Here is a 17,279-nt window from a genome sequence, read left to right as displayed (position 1 = left end):
TAGAAATGAAACAAAGCATTAGAGAAAGTTGTTTTGCATCAAATACCATCATCTAGCACAATCAACAAACAATTACCCTGAAGGCGTTTGGCGCTGCGTCGGTCCCTGCGGCGGCCCTTGTGGAAGACCGTAACCCATCGGGGACGCGTACGGGTTGGCTTGCGGTGGCGGTGGGGGCTGTGCGCCCCACACCACGTCGCCCATGCCGGCCATGCCGGCGGCAGTGTGGTCCGGCATCGAGTACATCGAGTCCGTACCGGCCGGCTGGTGGTAGGAGGGATACTGCGACTGCGGCGGAGGCTGCTGCTGCTGCATCGGGTGTGGGGCCCGATGCCGCGCGTACGGTCCACCGGCATTGCTGCCCGGTGGGCCCATCCCCCGGGGCGCCGTCGGATCGTATCGATAGTAGGCATCCCTGTGAAACATGGAAAGGAACGAGCAAGCGGATGTTAAAGAAGGAAACATATATTAAGCCTTTCAACGGCAGCGATGAGCGATGAGAACACAAAATAAATGCGTCATCATGGCAATTATTGCATGAATTACAGCCTCCAACACCAAGGTGATGATTTAGGTACAGTGCGACACGAGCGCTATAAAAACAGCGTAACAACCGGGACACTCTGGCATGGAAATCTTATTCTATTTCTGGCTGTAAGGTACGCGGCGTTTTTGCAGCAAAAAACACCCAACCGGTTAGAAGGTAAGTGAAACAAGAAGAGACCATGTTTGATAAATATTACACCCAATTGAAACGGCAGCTAATAATAGCACAACGTGACGGGTGAATCGCCGCGTAAGTCAATTGTGAACTGGCCGGTGTGTTGGAACGGTGAAAAGAAACGCTAAGTAGCTAATATTCATTTTATAAAATCGCTATTTTGTGTTCTCTCTTAGTATGTGCCCGTCGCGAAACAAAAGTCAGTTAAACACACACAGATGACAGGAGTATACTTACATTTTAAATTAGTGTATAAAAAATAGATCGGTGGACCCTTCGCTCTATCGTTGTATGATTACACGTACTACTGCTGCTGCTGCTGCTGCTGCTTCTACTACTGCTCACATATGTACCCCCACACAGCCGCGTTACTTGTTTCCTCATACGGAGAGCTGACAGGCCGCCCCTCCTATCCTTTTTACTATACACATACGAACACACACACAGACACACTTGTTTCTAGCGTTTACTTATCAGTCGCGCTTGCTTGCCCGTCTCGGTCCTGCCACTTTCTTCCCCGGATAACGCGCTCGTGGTCGTCGTCTCGCCGTCGCTCGTTGCGTTCTTCATGGGGAAAAAGGATATTGGCTCGTTGGTTGCTCACAAAACGTTCCAAGGTGGCACACACCCGCAGCAGCTCTTACACACTCTTACTAGCGAGTGTGGTGGTGGTGATGGTGCATGTGTACGATGATTGTGTGGGTTTTTAGCGACTTTTTCCACGCTGCTGCTGTCAGATCCTTGTCGTGTGGTGGGTTTCACGGTGTTCACGGTGTGGGGTACACCTTCTACACACGTTTTTTTTTTGTTTCCTAGACAGTTGTGTTGTCGACGACACACTTTCTGACGTAGTTTATAACTGTTTGGAGCAGCATTTGCATTTCTTTTACTACTACTACTACTACTACTACCGCTAGTACCTTAAAAAACGCACGGAGAGACAAAGGAACGGGCCGCGGGAAAAGCTAGCAAATCACACAAAAAAGGCTGCTTTCTGCTGTACCCACCCGGACCTTTTTGTGGTCACACACCTTCTTCCTTCTTTTCTTTTCTTCAGCCAGACAAAAACGAAAACAAACGAAACGAAAACTAACTTCTCCCGGTGCGCGCTGCTGTGTAACTTTTTGCTTAGCAATTTCTTTTCTTTTTTTTACACTAAAATGCTACTCTTTCTGTGTCCGGTTCACTTCCTCGCCTGTTTCGGTTCTGCTCATCTGTACGTGTGCACACACTGGTGTTTCCTTTTGCTGGTGAAGGATAAAAATAAAGGAGCGACATTAGAGCACAGATATAGTTATTTAAACACGTTTAAAATAAATACTTAAATACAAAATCCATTTTAAATGTAAAGAACGATGGATTGAAACGTTCTTTGCAAATAAAACAACTTCTAAGCATAATCGATTTCGCATGTTTCACTCATATGTTTCAATTTACGGTTAAAATAGCGACACGAAAGGGAAACATTATGTGCTCTTTAGTTTGTACATCGGCAGATCTGTAAGAGAAAAATAGAAAAAAAACATCAAATTAATAAGCTGCGTTAAAGGGAATTTAATTGATTGTATTTGAAGTTGTTGAAATATAATGTTTACATGATTTAACAACAATGTTTGCTCTCGTATTATTCTAAAGAAAACTGCACCACCGCTGGGCCACCGTATCCCGACATTACATGCTGCGTTCCACACCAGAGCAAATAAACGACACTTGTTCCATCATCTGAAAGTGCGATGCCACCAGTCTCCTCTCTCTCTTACGGTTGAGGATTTGCGTCCAATCCCAAAAAGGAAAGCATGGAAAATTAACAAACCAACACAACCTGAGTCTGAGGAAAACGTAAACCGTCCGGTTATGTGTATATGTTAGTAAAACGCATACACATTTGCATAACATAAACGGACATCCAGAAGACTAAACGCACACAACCGAGCGTGGACTACTGTGGACAATTACAGAGAAAGAACGAACGGTGCCGCCCGCCAACCAAGCAGGAGGGAGGGATATTTTGTATTTTGATGTCCTTTTTCTCGAAAGAACGGTCGCTGCAGATTGACAAATGGAAATTGATTTTTCACTACGGCTGCCAATATGCCGGAAACTTCTTTGCTAATAATCACCCTTTTTGGGGGGCGTGAGTTCGAAAAGGCTTATTTTGTAGTACTTTTTGTACATTATTTACACTTCGAAACTCAATTTCCTGCTTCATCGCCCTGCTTAGATCAAGAAACGCATCTATAGAAGACAAAAATCTTCCCCCAGTTCGACACACCAAACGATTCAACAACGATTCCATGGTCTTTAGTGTACGCCACACCAGTAGGAGAGGAGGAGTACAACGATCAATAATGTGCCTGCCTCTTGCTTCGTTGTCCGCTCACTAGCATAATATTGATTAAAGAAATGCCGTCAGTAGTAGTGCGGGGTCAAGCCTGGCAAAGGCAAAACACATCGAGAGGACTGGTAAGCCAGTCGCAGTAACAGTAACAGCAACAACGAAAAAAGTACAATCTACGCAAGACACAAAGAGACATTCACACTGAGAAGCATATAATCCGCCGCCGCGGTGGAAAACTGCCCTCGGTCGGATGGAAAATGACGATTTCGCTCTCCCTCGGACTTTGGTGTGTAGGTGTGTGTGTGTGTGTACACCATCATCATCATCATGCACAGCTTCCAAAAATATGTACCCAATGCGCGTACTGAGTGTGGCCGTTGCTGTGGTTGCTGTTGTTGTTGAGAGGGACACACCACCAACGCGCGTCACACACACCGCCGTTTGGCAGCAATAAGCGCAGGAGAGAGCGCATTAACGACGAGAGCGCATGGAAGATACCGGTGTGAGTGGTTGTATGTGTGTGTATGTGGGTCCTCCTGGGTAAGATTGGGGTCCTGGGTGGGTACACTGGGGGCATGGAGTTGGCAAGGTAAATGCAACGGAGGTATGTGCCACCATCTCGGAGGAAAAAAATAAGAGAAAGCATTCACTTTTTTGATTCGCAAACGGCTCATCTTTATCGGCGTCTAAGGGCAAAGGTAAAACTTCTTTTTGCAAAATTAGCACACAAAAAATGGAAATTTTTGAACATCATTTTGCAACTATCACTTATCACCGTAATTAGATGGTACAGAATTGCTGCTATAAAGGGACTTTTTTTTTCAGGTTTTAGCAGGACTTTTTAGGTGTTTTCTATAGCTAGAAAGGCACCGGAGAAGAGTTGCTAGCTGAACACACCACCGCCATACACAGTTACGGTTGCTATTTATCGATTTTTCCATCGCCCAAGTGACATTACTCTGTGGCTAGATATTGAAGTATTTTCTCAACCAGCACACCGTGTCTAACCAAAAACGATTGCAATAACATAAAGAAATACAACAAATCTGTGGAATGTACACCCTCTAATAAATCGAACACCCTTCCCTGTCTCGATAGACCTCTATTCTGGGGTTTTACGAATTTCTTCTCCTATCCCAACAGAAACAAAATGCCGTTAATTAATGTTTGCTCGCAACGAACGCTAAATGGGAAAAGCTATACGCTTATGGATATTTTTAGCACATAGAGTGTACAGCATTCCCCTTTCAGAATTCGTCGATTTACTTCGTATAGTGCTGCTCCGAGTCATACGCCATACTTTTTTTTTGCTGTACACACACGAGGTGTGGTATTTGTGTTTTAAAATCAAATTGCCTAACATCTGCACAGACACAGACACGTCAAGTACACACAAAGATAGTCAGATTAGTTGTAAGATTTGTCCCTGCCGGTTTGGAACGTCAGAGACACACACACACACACTCACAACCCAACACAAATGGTGCGTTTTAGAATTAGATTGTGAACAGGTTTCGTCTGCAATACAGTATGGCGGCTAACCATTATTACACGATTTGTTTGATCTGGTGGGGGACGACCAAACCCCTGGTTAGGGGCCCATTAAATCATAGAACCATCGGGAAACTATTGGCCGGGACGGTTGATTGAAGGTCTTCGAAAACGGAAGTAAACTTTTATTGTTCTATTTACACAAACGAATCGGAGCATTATGATGCTATTTACAAACACTTTAATTCTAACTATCCATACTTGTTTACAGAACAATAACAAAGACATACAAGCAATATTAGTTGGCGTAATGTGATGTGACGCTCGATTTTTGCAAACCGCCATACTTTTTTCCACCATCATTTCCATATATCCCTGTGACCACAAAACACACACACACACAAACAGACGACTGGCAGGGACAATCTGTCAGAGAAGGATCATTTTTATTAATCCAATTGCGTGTCCCCTCTGCAACCTCATTCTTCCTGCGAATACATATCCTGCCACCCAAATCCAAATGTATGTTGATGTTGCTGACGCTGACACACACACACGACTTCCGTCCGTCCGTTCCGATTTCGTCTACCGGCAACACCGAGAAGCCATTATTATCGACCGACTCCTCCGGCTCTCGGTCCATCGGCTGTGAGGTTGCAGAGACTTCACACACCAATACAATTCGCTATTTTTTCTGTTCCTAACAGAATATGCGCCTCTCAAGCCCGGGGATATGGTGACGTACCAACCACCGAGCGGAAGAGGAGTAGGTACAAAAATTGTTTCATTTAATCATTCCACATGCTTCTTGACGAAACAGAGAACATACCACACACCAACCACCATCAAATGCGCGTCATAACCAACCTCCTCGTCCTTGTGTGCTTCTAATCCTTTTCACTACCCTATCCTCTGTGGTACGGCTTTTCTTGCCGATTATATCACAAAAACACACACACACACACCAAGGCCTGATTATGAACTTGTGTATCCTCTTTCTTCTTGTTGCAATTTCGTGCACCAACACAAAGAAACACATTTTCGTTCTAAACTACCTTTCCTAAACGTTACGTCTTCCTGGGTTCGTCGTCTATCGGGAGTTAGAGCGTTCCTCTCAAGGACATTCGAGAATGTACAATTGGTGATTTACGTTATGTACAACTTTGATTTCTTTTTCTGTTTTGTATATCTTTAGAACATTAAAACTGTATCTAAACGATGTTTTAAGAGTTCTTGTTGTTCTCAGAATGGAAATTCTTAACAAAGCGAAACTAATTAGATAAATTACGAATAATTTTCATACTCCAAACAATTGAAGTTGTCAGAAGCATACGATTTAAATACATCTCGTACCAACAACACACACAGATAGCGATTAAGATAACGACCATTGAATTATAACCGGTATTTCCCAGCAAAAAAAAAACGCGCGTTTCTAACTAACAACGCCAACCATTTGCTGTGCTTGTAACTTGTCACAATTTGCTTCATTTAAATATGGCAGCTAAAGACCGTCATCTATATAACAACAACGACAAAAACAGCTGGACAAAGAAAACCAAATTGCCAAAGAGAGGTTTGGTATCCGTCTCCTCTTTCCGTTCCCATCCCAAACGGTGTTTCTTTTCAGCCGTATTCTTCAGCCTACCAATCCAACAAACATGAACTGCAGAAAAACTGGATTCTCACACACACATTCTCAGCAAAAGAGGCGCGCAAAACACACAGAGATGCCCCTTTTGGAGGGGAAGGGAACTGGCTTAGCGGGTGGCTGGATGGATGCACCACATTTGAGGCAAAATTGCTGTAAGTGGCGCGCGCGCTCGCGCCCGTCCGCAAACAGGCGCCTTTGGCTGTAAAACCGATAGATCGAAGAACCAGGAAGTTTGCAGTGTCTATCTCACCCCCCCCCCCCCCCTGAACGGATATCCAAAGTAAGTAAAAGCACCAAGAAGAAGTGTGCCCCAGCTTGATGCAATAGTGTGCGATAGAGAGAGAGAGAGCGCTACAGTACCGTACAACACGGTCCTCCGCGGGGCATCCATGTTCCTCCTCCCGAAAGACGGAGACGAGAGAAGAAACCAAAACGATGGGAAGAGTAATGGGACGCGCACGCGGGCCAATGCCACGGAATGAAAAGAAAAAAAGGTGAACCCTACACAAAACACTGCAAAGAAGGGTAAAAGAAGGAAGCACGAGGTTCTTCTGGGGGTCGAAATGAAAAGACGGCGATTAGCAGCGCGCGAAAGCGGATTTTTAGATGAACGCCGTTTGGGTCAGCAATGAAGGAAAGAGAGAGAGAGAGAGACGAAGCGAACACAATTTCCGACTGGTGAGAATGTACGAGCATAAAACCCTGGAATGAGAGAGAGGTATGTACCTTCACCTTCCCGAAAAAAAGGTGATGCACACCAAGTGACTGTTACCTCCAAGAGACCAAAACCATTCTTCGTATGAATGTCCACCCGTGTCTGTTTGGTGAAGGTAGTAGAGTATTGCCTCCAATGGATTGGTTTTGTCGAAAAGAAAGTAGAAAAGGCACAGGGGCGGCAACAAAGAAGCAACTCGCGTTTCCGTGATTGCAAGAGCAAGAAAGCAACAACCACACACGAGATGATTTCGTAATATGGTTTAATGACACAACGAAAAACCGCCAATGAAAGGAGTATGTTATAAGACTTCTTACAGGCAAAAAGATGAAAATGAGATATGGAAATGTAAAAACATCGCTGTCGTCCACATCATTTCAATTCCCTTCCAACAAACACACAGACACACACACACAATTTATGCTTTCAGATTCAAAAGCAACCGTAATTCTAATCACTGCTCTCTATGTCTCTCTCTCTTGCTCTTCCTGGATCGCTCTTCCAGACGGTGGCGGCGGCGGGTCGGTGTCCGCCATATTTGATAATTACACCGGGGCCCACCACCAAACCATCGCATCTCAACAACAGACATCTCCTCCCGAAGTGGTTTTATTCATTCGGAAAGGGGATTAAAACATAGCCACACCGACTCCAACACCTCTCCCTTTCCTTCCTGCTCAACAACTCTTTAAATCCAATGCGCTTTGATTCACTCGATTCGAGATACTCATTTTAACGACGCGACATCGAATTAACACAGATTTTCTCTGCTTTTATAGCAACCAACTCATGAACTGACAGACGCCATGTTTTACTGAAGGGATTTTTTATTATTTTTTATGTGCTATACAACGTCCCACCCAGGGGTAACTTTCTCTGACATCTCTGGCTGTGTGTACTACTCTTGTGTCCATTGCGCATTCTCATGTATCACTGGTGGTGGCGTTTAAATGGAGGTTATTTGAATCACACTATAAATGGCATCTCTAGCATCTAGATTTCTAATGACAAGTTGGAAACTCCGAAATATGTTACAAAATAGGCTTCTAGCAAATGCATGCCCAATGGCTTTACAATGTAATTTAAATCTCTTTGGTAGCATCATTTCAACATCATTCTTTCAAAGCGCATTGCCAACAACAGGCAAATGCCTGAAAAGTGTCCATCAATGCCACATCAAATCTATAAAATAGTTGCCCCCCCATCGTAGTGTATAGCTGGGATTTGCGCGTCCCCCACGATTCGCCGTTTGTGTTAGTGTGAGCGATCTAGAGAGCGCCATATCTCGTCTAATTGTCAAAGGGAGATGAACTTTGCGTCCGTCGTCCGTCGTCATGCAAGCCACGCCGAAGAGCAAAGCCATTGCCAAAGCACGCGTCGGACAAGAGATAGACCCAGCAGCCAGAACTGAACTGAAAACCGGCGACGACATTCGGAAAGGAAGAAATCAAAGAAATCTAAAGGCGCCCATATGCCCGTTTGTATTCTCTCTTCCTCCCAAGCGCAACACACAAGCCCAAGGCAAGGTATAACACACAAGATTAGATGGGTGCTCTCTCTCTGTTCTCTTGCTTTTCGCTTCCGTTTGCATGTTGCCGCGCGGTTTTTATTTCACCAAATATCTCCACACACATCTAAAAGCATAGCGCGCCATCGACGTTACATCGTTGTTACCTTTTCGTAAATGGGTAAGAAATGGTATCGAGTAGGCTTGGTGCCTAGTGCTGCCTGGCCTCCATCAGCACCACACAACACAAGGGACACCATATCATCATCATAATCCATCTTTTGCCTTTGCCTACTTTACAAGGTGCTGCGCTGCTGTGTGCCCTCTCTCTCTCACTCCCTGACAATCTGGCGCAAGCAACCGGCCGGCAAACGCGGCGGCAGCAGCAGCAGCAGCCCTGTCCCGGAGTGAAGCCAAATGCACACGCACACACAGATACATATATTGGAAGAGAGGGCAACGCACAGCAGCGAGCATAAACCAAAACGGATTTTGACAGTGCGAATAGATGGATGTTGTTGTGTGAAGGGGCACCACGCGGATCTCTGTCATGAAGAATCAAGCAAGTCCACCACCATCCCCCCCAGTCGTGTACACAACAATCTTCCCTTCTTCTCCTATCCCCCATTCGCCAATGGATCAAAAGGGGGTGAATAAACTTTGATAGGCGTGAAACAGAGAGCAGCCAATCTCTGTGAGCAACGCCACTCTGTGCGCTGGAGCAGGAGCGGGCGGCACATTTCACCCAGAGCACACACACGCACACATTAACGTCAAATAACGTTTTTGGAGGTAGAAAGGGTAGCCAGAGGAATCCCCAAAATGCGATGGACTACTGTGGGAAGAAAACATTGCCAATGCACGTGTCGAGAGGTATTGTAATAGAGAAGCATCATTACATTTAAAAACACGTTTTATAGCGCTTAACTCATTTGAGATTTGAACCCATGGCGAGCCCGTGAGTTGTTAGATTGCAGCACACTTGACGACTGTACCACCGGGAGTGGCTCAGAAGGCTCAGTTAAATTCCCATAAATATTGTGTGCTGCTAGAACACTCTTGAGTTTGAAACTCATCTTAAATGATCAAAATTAAGAACACTTACTTAAATAGCACTGAATACATATTACTATCCTTTCCTTCTTATCCGGCACAAGAAAATCCCCTTATTTCCTATTCACAAAATATTGCAATCGTTCCTACTCAATTTTGCAGCGGAAACACAACAACTTCCGACATCGGAATGAAAATTAACCTCCCTCAAGCAAAATGATAAAATAATGTTTGCAATCAACCCCAGCAGTACAGTAGCATTATCGCTCCCAGAGTATCTTTTAGATTCGTTCCACTCAAATCTAATCGAAATGGTTGGCTAAGTCTCTCCTCTAACCTTCTTAGATTGCTGCTTTATCGAATGAGACAATTCTTTCTCCACCGGCCAACTCCGCTTGCGAGACACAAAGCAAATAGATATCCTTACGAAACCCTCTCCCGGGGGTGGAGGCGAGGGTGGACTTAACTATGGAATCCTCCCAAATTATGTCCCCCTGCTTTTTGTCAGCTCCGGATAAGGGTGCATCGTTTCAATGAAAATCTAACACAAACACACAGAAAGGGGAGTCCACTTTGAAAACGAACATCTTGTGTCTCAACGCAAACTCAAAAGCTAACCCAGCACTCATACATAAACACACAAAGCGATTGATAAAGTAAGCATGAAGAAGAAATCCAACTCAGATAGCAAAGAATCGGAGCACCTGCCTATGATAACCATCGTGTGTAAAAAGGGGACGCATATACACAAATACAGACGCAATCGCATTAAAAAGGATCCGTCGTTTGGAGGATAAGAAAGGTGGGCGGCCGAAAAGCATTAACCAAACAATCGATGAAGCTGATCCAGGTTGATTCTTTCCCTTTTGTTTGCATCATTCGATTTGAAATTGATTTTATCCGGTTACAAAACGGAAAAGTCTTGGAGCGCAAAGAGTCGACATTTCGACAGAGCAAAAGCGTAATAGCTCTTCCATTATGGTGAAACAAGAGTCAGAGAAATACTGAGTATTGTATTATGTAGGCAAATTGACAAGTAAAGGATGTAGGACTGTATAATTTTAAGAATAAATATGTTCCATTTCTCAAACCTCTATAGTAAAAGCATCATTAAACTCTTCATTTTCAACTTCTAAACTGTTGATCACAGCAAAGAAGAGATGCCACCGAAAATGTGTCAAGCGCTCATTTTGCAAACAAAAAAGGCAGGAGGATGATAAACCAACGCCACCACCCACTCTACAACACTATAGAAAAGAGACATAAAAAGGTGATGACCCCAATGGACAAGGGAGACAAGGGAGAGCATAGAGGAGAAAAAGCACGGCGCGTTTTGCGCGTGGTGACCAAACTCTTCGGTGCAAACGCTATTTCACCATTCGAAAAAAGGGCATTTCCCGCCCTTCCCCGTACGAATATAGGTTTTCTATGCGCATGCTTAAAAATTAACAAAACAATAATTCATCCTCCCTTTTTCTCACTCGCGCACACACACACAACAGTCCACCCAACCCAACAATGTCTCCATGCTCGCTCTCATGTTGGAACTTTTTATGGCATTTTTGCCCCACGTTCTGCACACACAAATAAACACTGGTGCTGCTGCTGACCTGTGCAGTACAGAGAGAGAGAGAGAGGGACGACGGGGCGCACAACAAGCACACTTACACAAATGCAGCCGCGGAAAGGATGATTATCAAAACCCGTAGCAGCAGTCTATCTCGCAACTCTATACCGCGAGCATAATATATATGAAAAAAGGGGGACGCATTTTGGACAGGAAAAACAAACGGAACGAATTTCCATTACCTTTCTTTCCGAAACATATTCAATTCGTGTATAATTACGGTTCGGATTGCGGGAAATCTATCGTGCCCCTTCAAATCTTTGATATCCCTCCCTACTTCCGAAAGATTGGTTCAAAATTTGTCACCGCTAAACTAACGCCGGAGGACGTTTGGAGTACAACAAGAAGCATCAAATAAATGGAAAAGGCTACCTTGCACCAATACACGCACGCGTTTGCTCAAATAAGCATCCTTCTTTTCCTTTTCCTGATGGCATTAGAAAGCAATTTAAGGAGAATGTTACCACCATCATGGCCGATTGTTCGAGAAGGGTATAGAGCAGGTATCGCGAGCATAATGCTAAGCGGTCTATAATGGTACATAGAGACTCCAATGGGTCGAACAGTGCAAATGTTTGCTTTTCTCTTGACACTCCTCCAATGCATATTGGTTTATAACGTCTACCGGGATACCTCCTCAACGAAACCCAAGCCCAAATAAAATCCTTGCAAACACATTTGCTGTAGATTATTTCGCGTGTCGTAAAATGCAAAACCAAAATCTCATAAAACTATCAAATTAGCAACGTCAGATATTGTTGGCATCGTGCATAATCTCGACCCCTGGTTATTTGAAATGTGGTGCTGAATTCAGTTCGTTCGTGTGCCGCCCCTCTGCACGTGAAACTGATTTGCCATCATAAAAATCGAAACGTGCGATTTCATGGACAGCAAAATCGTCTCAAACGCACAACACAGACAAACACACACGCCCGAGAATGAATTTTGCCATTCACAAAAAAAACGGGGGAAATTCAGATTCGCCTTTGGTTCATCAGTTTGAGAAGGGAGTTTTTGGTTGCATTAACTCAAGTTATGAAATTTATCGACGCGCGTTGTTGATGGTACGAGTGTCGAGATTCTAACTACAAAGGTTTTTTTTTAATTGTCTTCGAAAACCTGTCATTTGTTTGATCAGCTTTGAGGCAACAAATAACGGAACTTACGCGCACTTATCAATCCCTGAGTCTCAGTCGCCTTCATAATGGAAATAGCCACATTTGTAGGTGATAATTACCTGAAAAAGAGACAGAAAAAATAACACATTAGAATACATTTTCACCAATAAAGTAGGCGTAAATAATGGGGGCCTTTACGATTCTAGTCAGTTTTTTGTATGGAGTTTGACAGTTGGAGGCTGAAATCATGTAAACACTCCATACAAAACCACACAAAAAACTAGCCTGCAATTTTCAGTCTAGATTATTCTAGCCACAAAGCTAGAATTAGATTCGAGTACCTGCTCGAAAACACGGCGTTGTTTACATTTATCCCAAGGTGAATTAAAGAGATCAGGTGGTGGAATCTGGAATCAAAGTGTATGTAGTCTAGGTGGTCTCATAGCATGTTTTTATAACCTAATTTGAATATCACTTTTTGACAGCATGGGTGAAAATTTTTGTTCAAACAAGCTTTCTGGAGGCTTGACGAATACACAAAACGCTCTTAAAATCTTTATTCAGAAGCAGAAGCGATAAAAAACAGTCTTCTAAATTCATACACCTTGGGATAAGCCCACATGTATATTATACCCACTTAGATAGTTGCTCGAAAACTGCTATACAATGCAAACAGCTGACAGGCTGAAATTTCAGCCTACGAACTTACAACGGAAAGGGCCCCAATGTTTAATACCTTCAACTAAATACAAGTTTAGATAGAACTAAGACCAGCGATGTGTTTTACGGAAAGTAAAGAGCTGCAAACACTCTTTTATTCTCTGGGACATTCTGGTGCTGTTTCAAGGGGAAGCATCTGTCCAATACAACTTTTAGTTTTGTTCTTTAAACTACCAATGTAGTCCAAAACAAAACTGGAACAAAATTTCCATTAAAAACAAACGACTAGAATACAAAACCAAAATCTCTGCGCCATTGTGGGGAAATTGAGGGAAATTGATTTTCTAACACAACGCGGGACGAACGGACCAAAACGACGACGATGACTGGAAACAATTGCCAACTGCAGCAGCACTACACAGGACGGAATGTGTGTGTATACACACGGAACACGTACACTACTGCAGCAATACGGCGTAATGTTGTTTCGTGTATCCCGGGGGTTCCCGTCCTCCGTACAAGTGTGCAATGAAGCAATCCGCAGAGCAATCGGTTGCGCGGCGCTGCTGCTATCGGCTGGTCGTCGTGGTCTCATCGTCCGTCCCCAATCGGTAAAAAAAGAGAAACCGCATTCGAAGTTCAAAAATGGCGGTCAAAACCCCATCCCCACACAGCCCCTCTTCACTCCAGAGATGCTACACACGCATGTAAAAGCGGACACCACCAATACTCATGCGCTCTCATCGGCAGACACGAAAATATGCGCTAACACTCCCAATTATCGATGGTAATAAATGCAAACACATGCTCGTCGCCCCCCCTCTTCATTTGCAGCGTTCTTTGCATTATCTTGAAAGGTTCCAATGTTCATTTACGTCACAGCGTGGACGACACACGACATTCTTCTTCTAATGCAAACTCAGCTCTACTTGAAGGGGGTATATGTGACCAGGGGGTGATAAGGGTGCAGTAGTTAGCAAAAAGAAATTCGATGTAGTGTTTCTACCGAATCGACAGGCACCCGAGGCGACACCACACACAGCATCAATTCACATCATAAGACGGTACTGTACACATTTTGTGCTTTGCTGGCTTGTGTGTTGTACAATTGCTGAGAGCAAGAGAGTGTGCGTGTTTGTGTGTGTGTGTCAAATGCCATCACACAAATGAAGACTGGCCCCATTTGCCCAAAATGCGACTCGCGACAACTTGCGCATGTTCCAACACACAAATGATGGCCGCACTCATATAGATGGCAAACATGAGACACACACTCTACATCCCACCGGATGTGTAGGTGTGTTTGTGTGGGGGATTGTATATCTTTGACTCCAAAACCCAAAACCTTTTCCTATGCAGTGAGTGTGCTTTACGTTGCGTATAGATTATTGGATTTTTCTTCTGCCGCAACAATCAATCTCTGTGTGCGAGCTCCTGCGTGGCGTATGATGACATCTATCGGGTAAAACAGTACCGCATAATGGTATGTGATAAATTGTTGAAACAGTTGTCCATACAAACACACCCACAAACGCTGAGAGGGGATTTGTTCCACATTTTACAAGCTGTTTAATCTACACCCGTACATATATTCCCGTGCTGAAGAGATGTCTCTTACGCGTTCATTTGGTTCACGCGCATTCTCTTTTTGAAGCGAATGATCCATTATACTTGAGCCACAAAATTACCTGTATAAGTCATACTAAGCAGGCGTTTACTTGAATGCATAGATGTATGTTCCTTATTTTTACACAATTGTACTTATTTTGCAGTTTTCTTTGATGCGAGAAGCTCATACTGTTCAAAGACAACGTTATTTCAGATGATTTCACGAAACAAAACCCTCGTTACGAGGCTTAATGCGAGTAAGAGAGCTTCTAAATCACACTCTTTTAGTGACCATTTTATGGTGTAAGTACAGCCACAACGAAATAACTCTTTTTTTGCTGCCAAAATTGCTCCAAACAATGATCCGCAACCATAACAGAGTGCGCTCCTCTTCCGGTACGTCATTACTCGTTGTGTTTCAGTGACGCCACACCAACCGCCAACAAACGATGACAAAGCTCTTCTGCTCTTCCACCTCTCTATCGTGACACAACTGCCTCGAAACCGACGATCACGTTTTGCGCCAGTCGGTTGTTCCCTTCCCTTTCCACTCTACCCAGCCTTCTCCTCATTCAAGCTTTCCACCCCCATGTGCTCCACAAACCAGCAACAGTTCCTAACGAGCATTTTCCCTTTTTTTTTTTAGCGGCACACTTTAGCGTGTCACGCACATACAAAAAGCTACTACCTTCACCACTACCACCACCACCACCCAGAACAGGGCAGGGCAGAGTGGTGTGTGTTGTGGGTGGAGGAGGGAGAGTGGGCGAGGTGGCTTCACTGCTGGCTCTGCTGCTCATTCAACGTCCTTGCCGCTTGCCTGTGTTCCCTGCCCCCCCCAAGCAGCTCCCTCTCTTCATATGACGCCACACAGTGACGACACACCTCCCTTGCCTCGCCTCTTTCCCCTACCCGCTCAATACACTCAAGCACACAGACGGCAGACACACATACACAAACGGAGCGTGGTGTGTGAGGAGGGTGAAGGTTTGTTTTTGTTTTGCTTCTACCAGCAAAAACACACACACACGCACGCACAGTACAGTTACCTTTCTGAGCAAGTCGCCGGCGCTGGCTCGTGATGATGTGCCGCGCGCGCCATGCCACGCCGCGACCGGGCCTTTTTTTGTATGAGATAAAAAAAAACGTAGAAAACCACTGAAGTAACAGGTCCCACACACCACACCACAGCCTGACACGCCACTCTAACACTGGCTTGGCTGGCATATTTTGTCAATGCTTTTTTGTGCAAAGTGTAACCATCCCCCCACGTTGTTCTCCTCCCGATTGTGTTTGCTGTTAGAAATCAACACACACACACACAGCAGCCAACAAAAAATATTAAATCTACAAACCACAAAAACCAAACAGCAGCCTTACGTGCGCACACAAACACACACACACTTCTTGTACTTTCGCGTCAAGAAGCTGATTTGGTTTGTGAGGAGGAGGAGAAACAACACACGCTGTGCAGCAGAGAGAGAGAGAGAGGGAGGACACACAAAGGCGCTGCAGGAAAATTCATTTTCAATAAACACGAACATCACGTAATAATATGTGGGGAGGTGGAAGTAAGAGAAGGGGAGCAAAGAGAGAAGCCACGGTGACACAAGCGACAGGGCGTCTCGCCGAGAGTGCGTCATTTGCCGGCTGGGTGGCGAAGGCGGTAGAGCTCACGAACGATCACAGGGAAGCAGAACGTCAGCCGTGAGAGTTTGAGTGGCGTGTTTTGATGTTAGTGATCTGCTTTAAATTACATTTACCTTTGCGTTTAGTGTATCAATCTAATTTTAACGTGTGTTTGTGATTTGGATGATGATCTTCAAGCTTTAAAGGCCGATTCTAACACACTAAAAACTATCAATTTGTGTGCCTTTACTGGGTGAAGGTGTGCGTGAAGTGTCAGTGGCCAAAATTGAGCTGCTCTACTCCTCACTAAACCCACACACTTCAATGGTGAAAGCACCTGATCAAGACTAAAAAAGGATAAAAACGAGATCCATACTGGCAAAGAGACGACTGGTGGTAGCACAAGAGGGACAAGGCACATTTCACACCCTCTCTAACATTCTACCCGCTTGTGTCAAGTTGCTCTCGTGCCGCGTGTCCCGGTGGTGGTGACTTCACACAGCACACGACCGCGATCGTCGGTCACTACACCACTCTCCATCATCACCATTGTGAAACAACACCAACACACGTCGACAACACGCCGACATCAGCCGATGGTGCCACGACGGTGGTGGATAGGTGGTGATGGTGATGGCCCTACACACTTCTTCTGTGTGAGGAAAAACACGCAGTCTGGCGCTCACTACCCCGTCTCATCCCACACACCACCCACAACAGCTCCTTCCGCAAATGCTTGGCTCTCTGTCTGTCTCTCCCTTCTCTCTCTCTATCTCTCTGTACGAACAAGGAACACGATGGCATTGGGAGCTCTGACGGAATTCCCGGTCCGATGGTGAGCCCTCACCCGTGTCGGAAGAGGGCGAGAAGCGGGAGTGAATTGCAAACCTTTCCACCCGCCGTTCGCGTCCGTCATTGTCGTCGTCATGGACTGGAGGGTAACAGCGTGTTCCTCAGGAATTGTGGTTGTTTGGGCTAGAAGAAGAAACGCGTAGAACCTGTAGCCTGGACAGGGGAATAGAGAGACGCTCGATTTGGGAAACTCTGCTCCAAGGGGAGGCTCAGGGATGGTTCTCTTGTGCAATAAGAGTCATCCAAAATTTTAAGTCATGTTTTGTGCTAAGACCCACTTTATCAATAGATTTAAGGACTGTTGTC

General features: G+C 44.8%; 1 protein-coding gene across 6 annotated transcripts in view; it reads right to left on the bottom strand.

Moving 5' to 3' along the window:
• The window catches only part of LOC120954594 (uncharacterized), a 62,698-nt gene that overhangs the window by 29,221 nt on the left and 16,198 nt on the right, over positions 1-17,279 (bottom strand). For all 6 annotated transcript variants that reach the window (XM_040374669.2, XM_049608154.1, XM_049608157.1 and 3 more), the window contains exons 2-3: positions 959-1,968; positions 77-415 (exon numbers count right to left, since the gene is read on the bottom strand). In XM_040374669.2, coding sequence (XP_040230603.2) covers positions 77-415; positions 959-960 — 341 coding nt within the window. In that variant the 5' untranslated portion in view covers positions 961-1,968. The remainder of the gene's footprint in view (positions 1-76; positions 416-958; positions 1,969-17,279) is intronic.

The sequence above is a fragment of the Anopheles coluzzii genome, chromosome 3 (genome assembly GCF_943734685.1).
Source record: "Anopheles coluzzii chromosome 3, AcolN3, whole genome shotgun sequence".
Lineage (NCBI taxonomy): Eukaryota > Metazoa > Arthropoda > Insecta > Diptera > Culicidae > Anopheles > Anopheles coluzzii.
The sequence above is the reverse complement of the archived record's forward strand: the minus strand, read 5'-3'. Positions and strand labels throughout refer to the sequence as shown.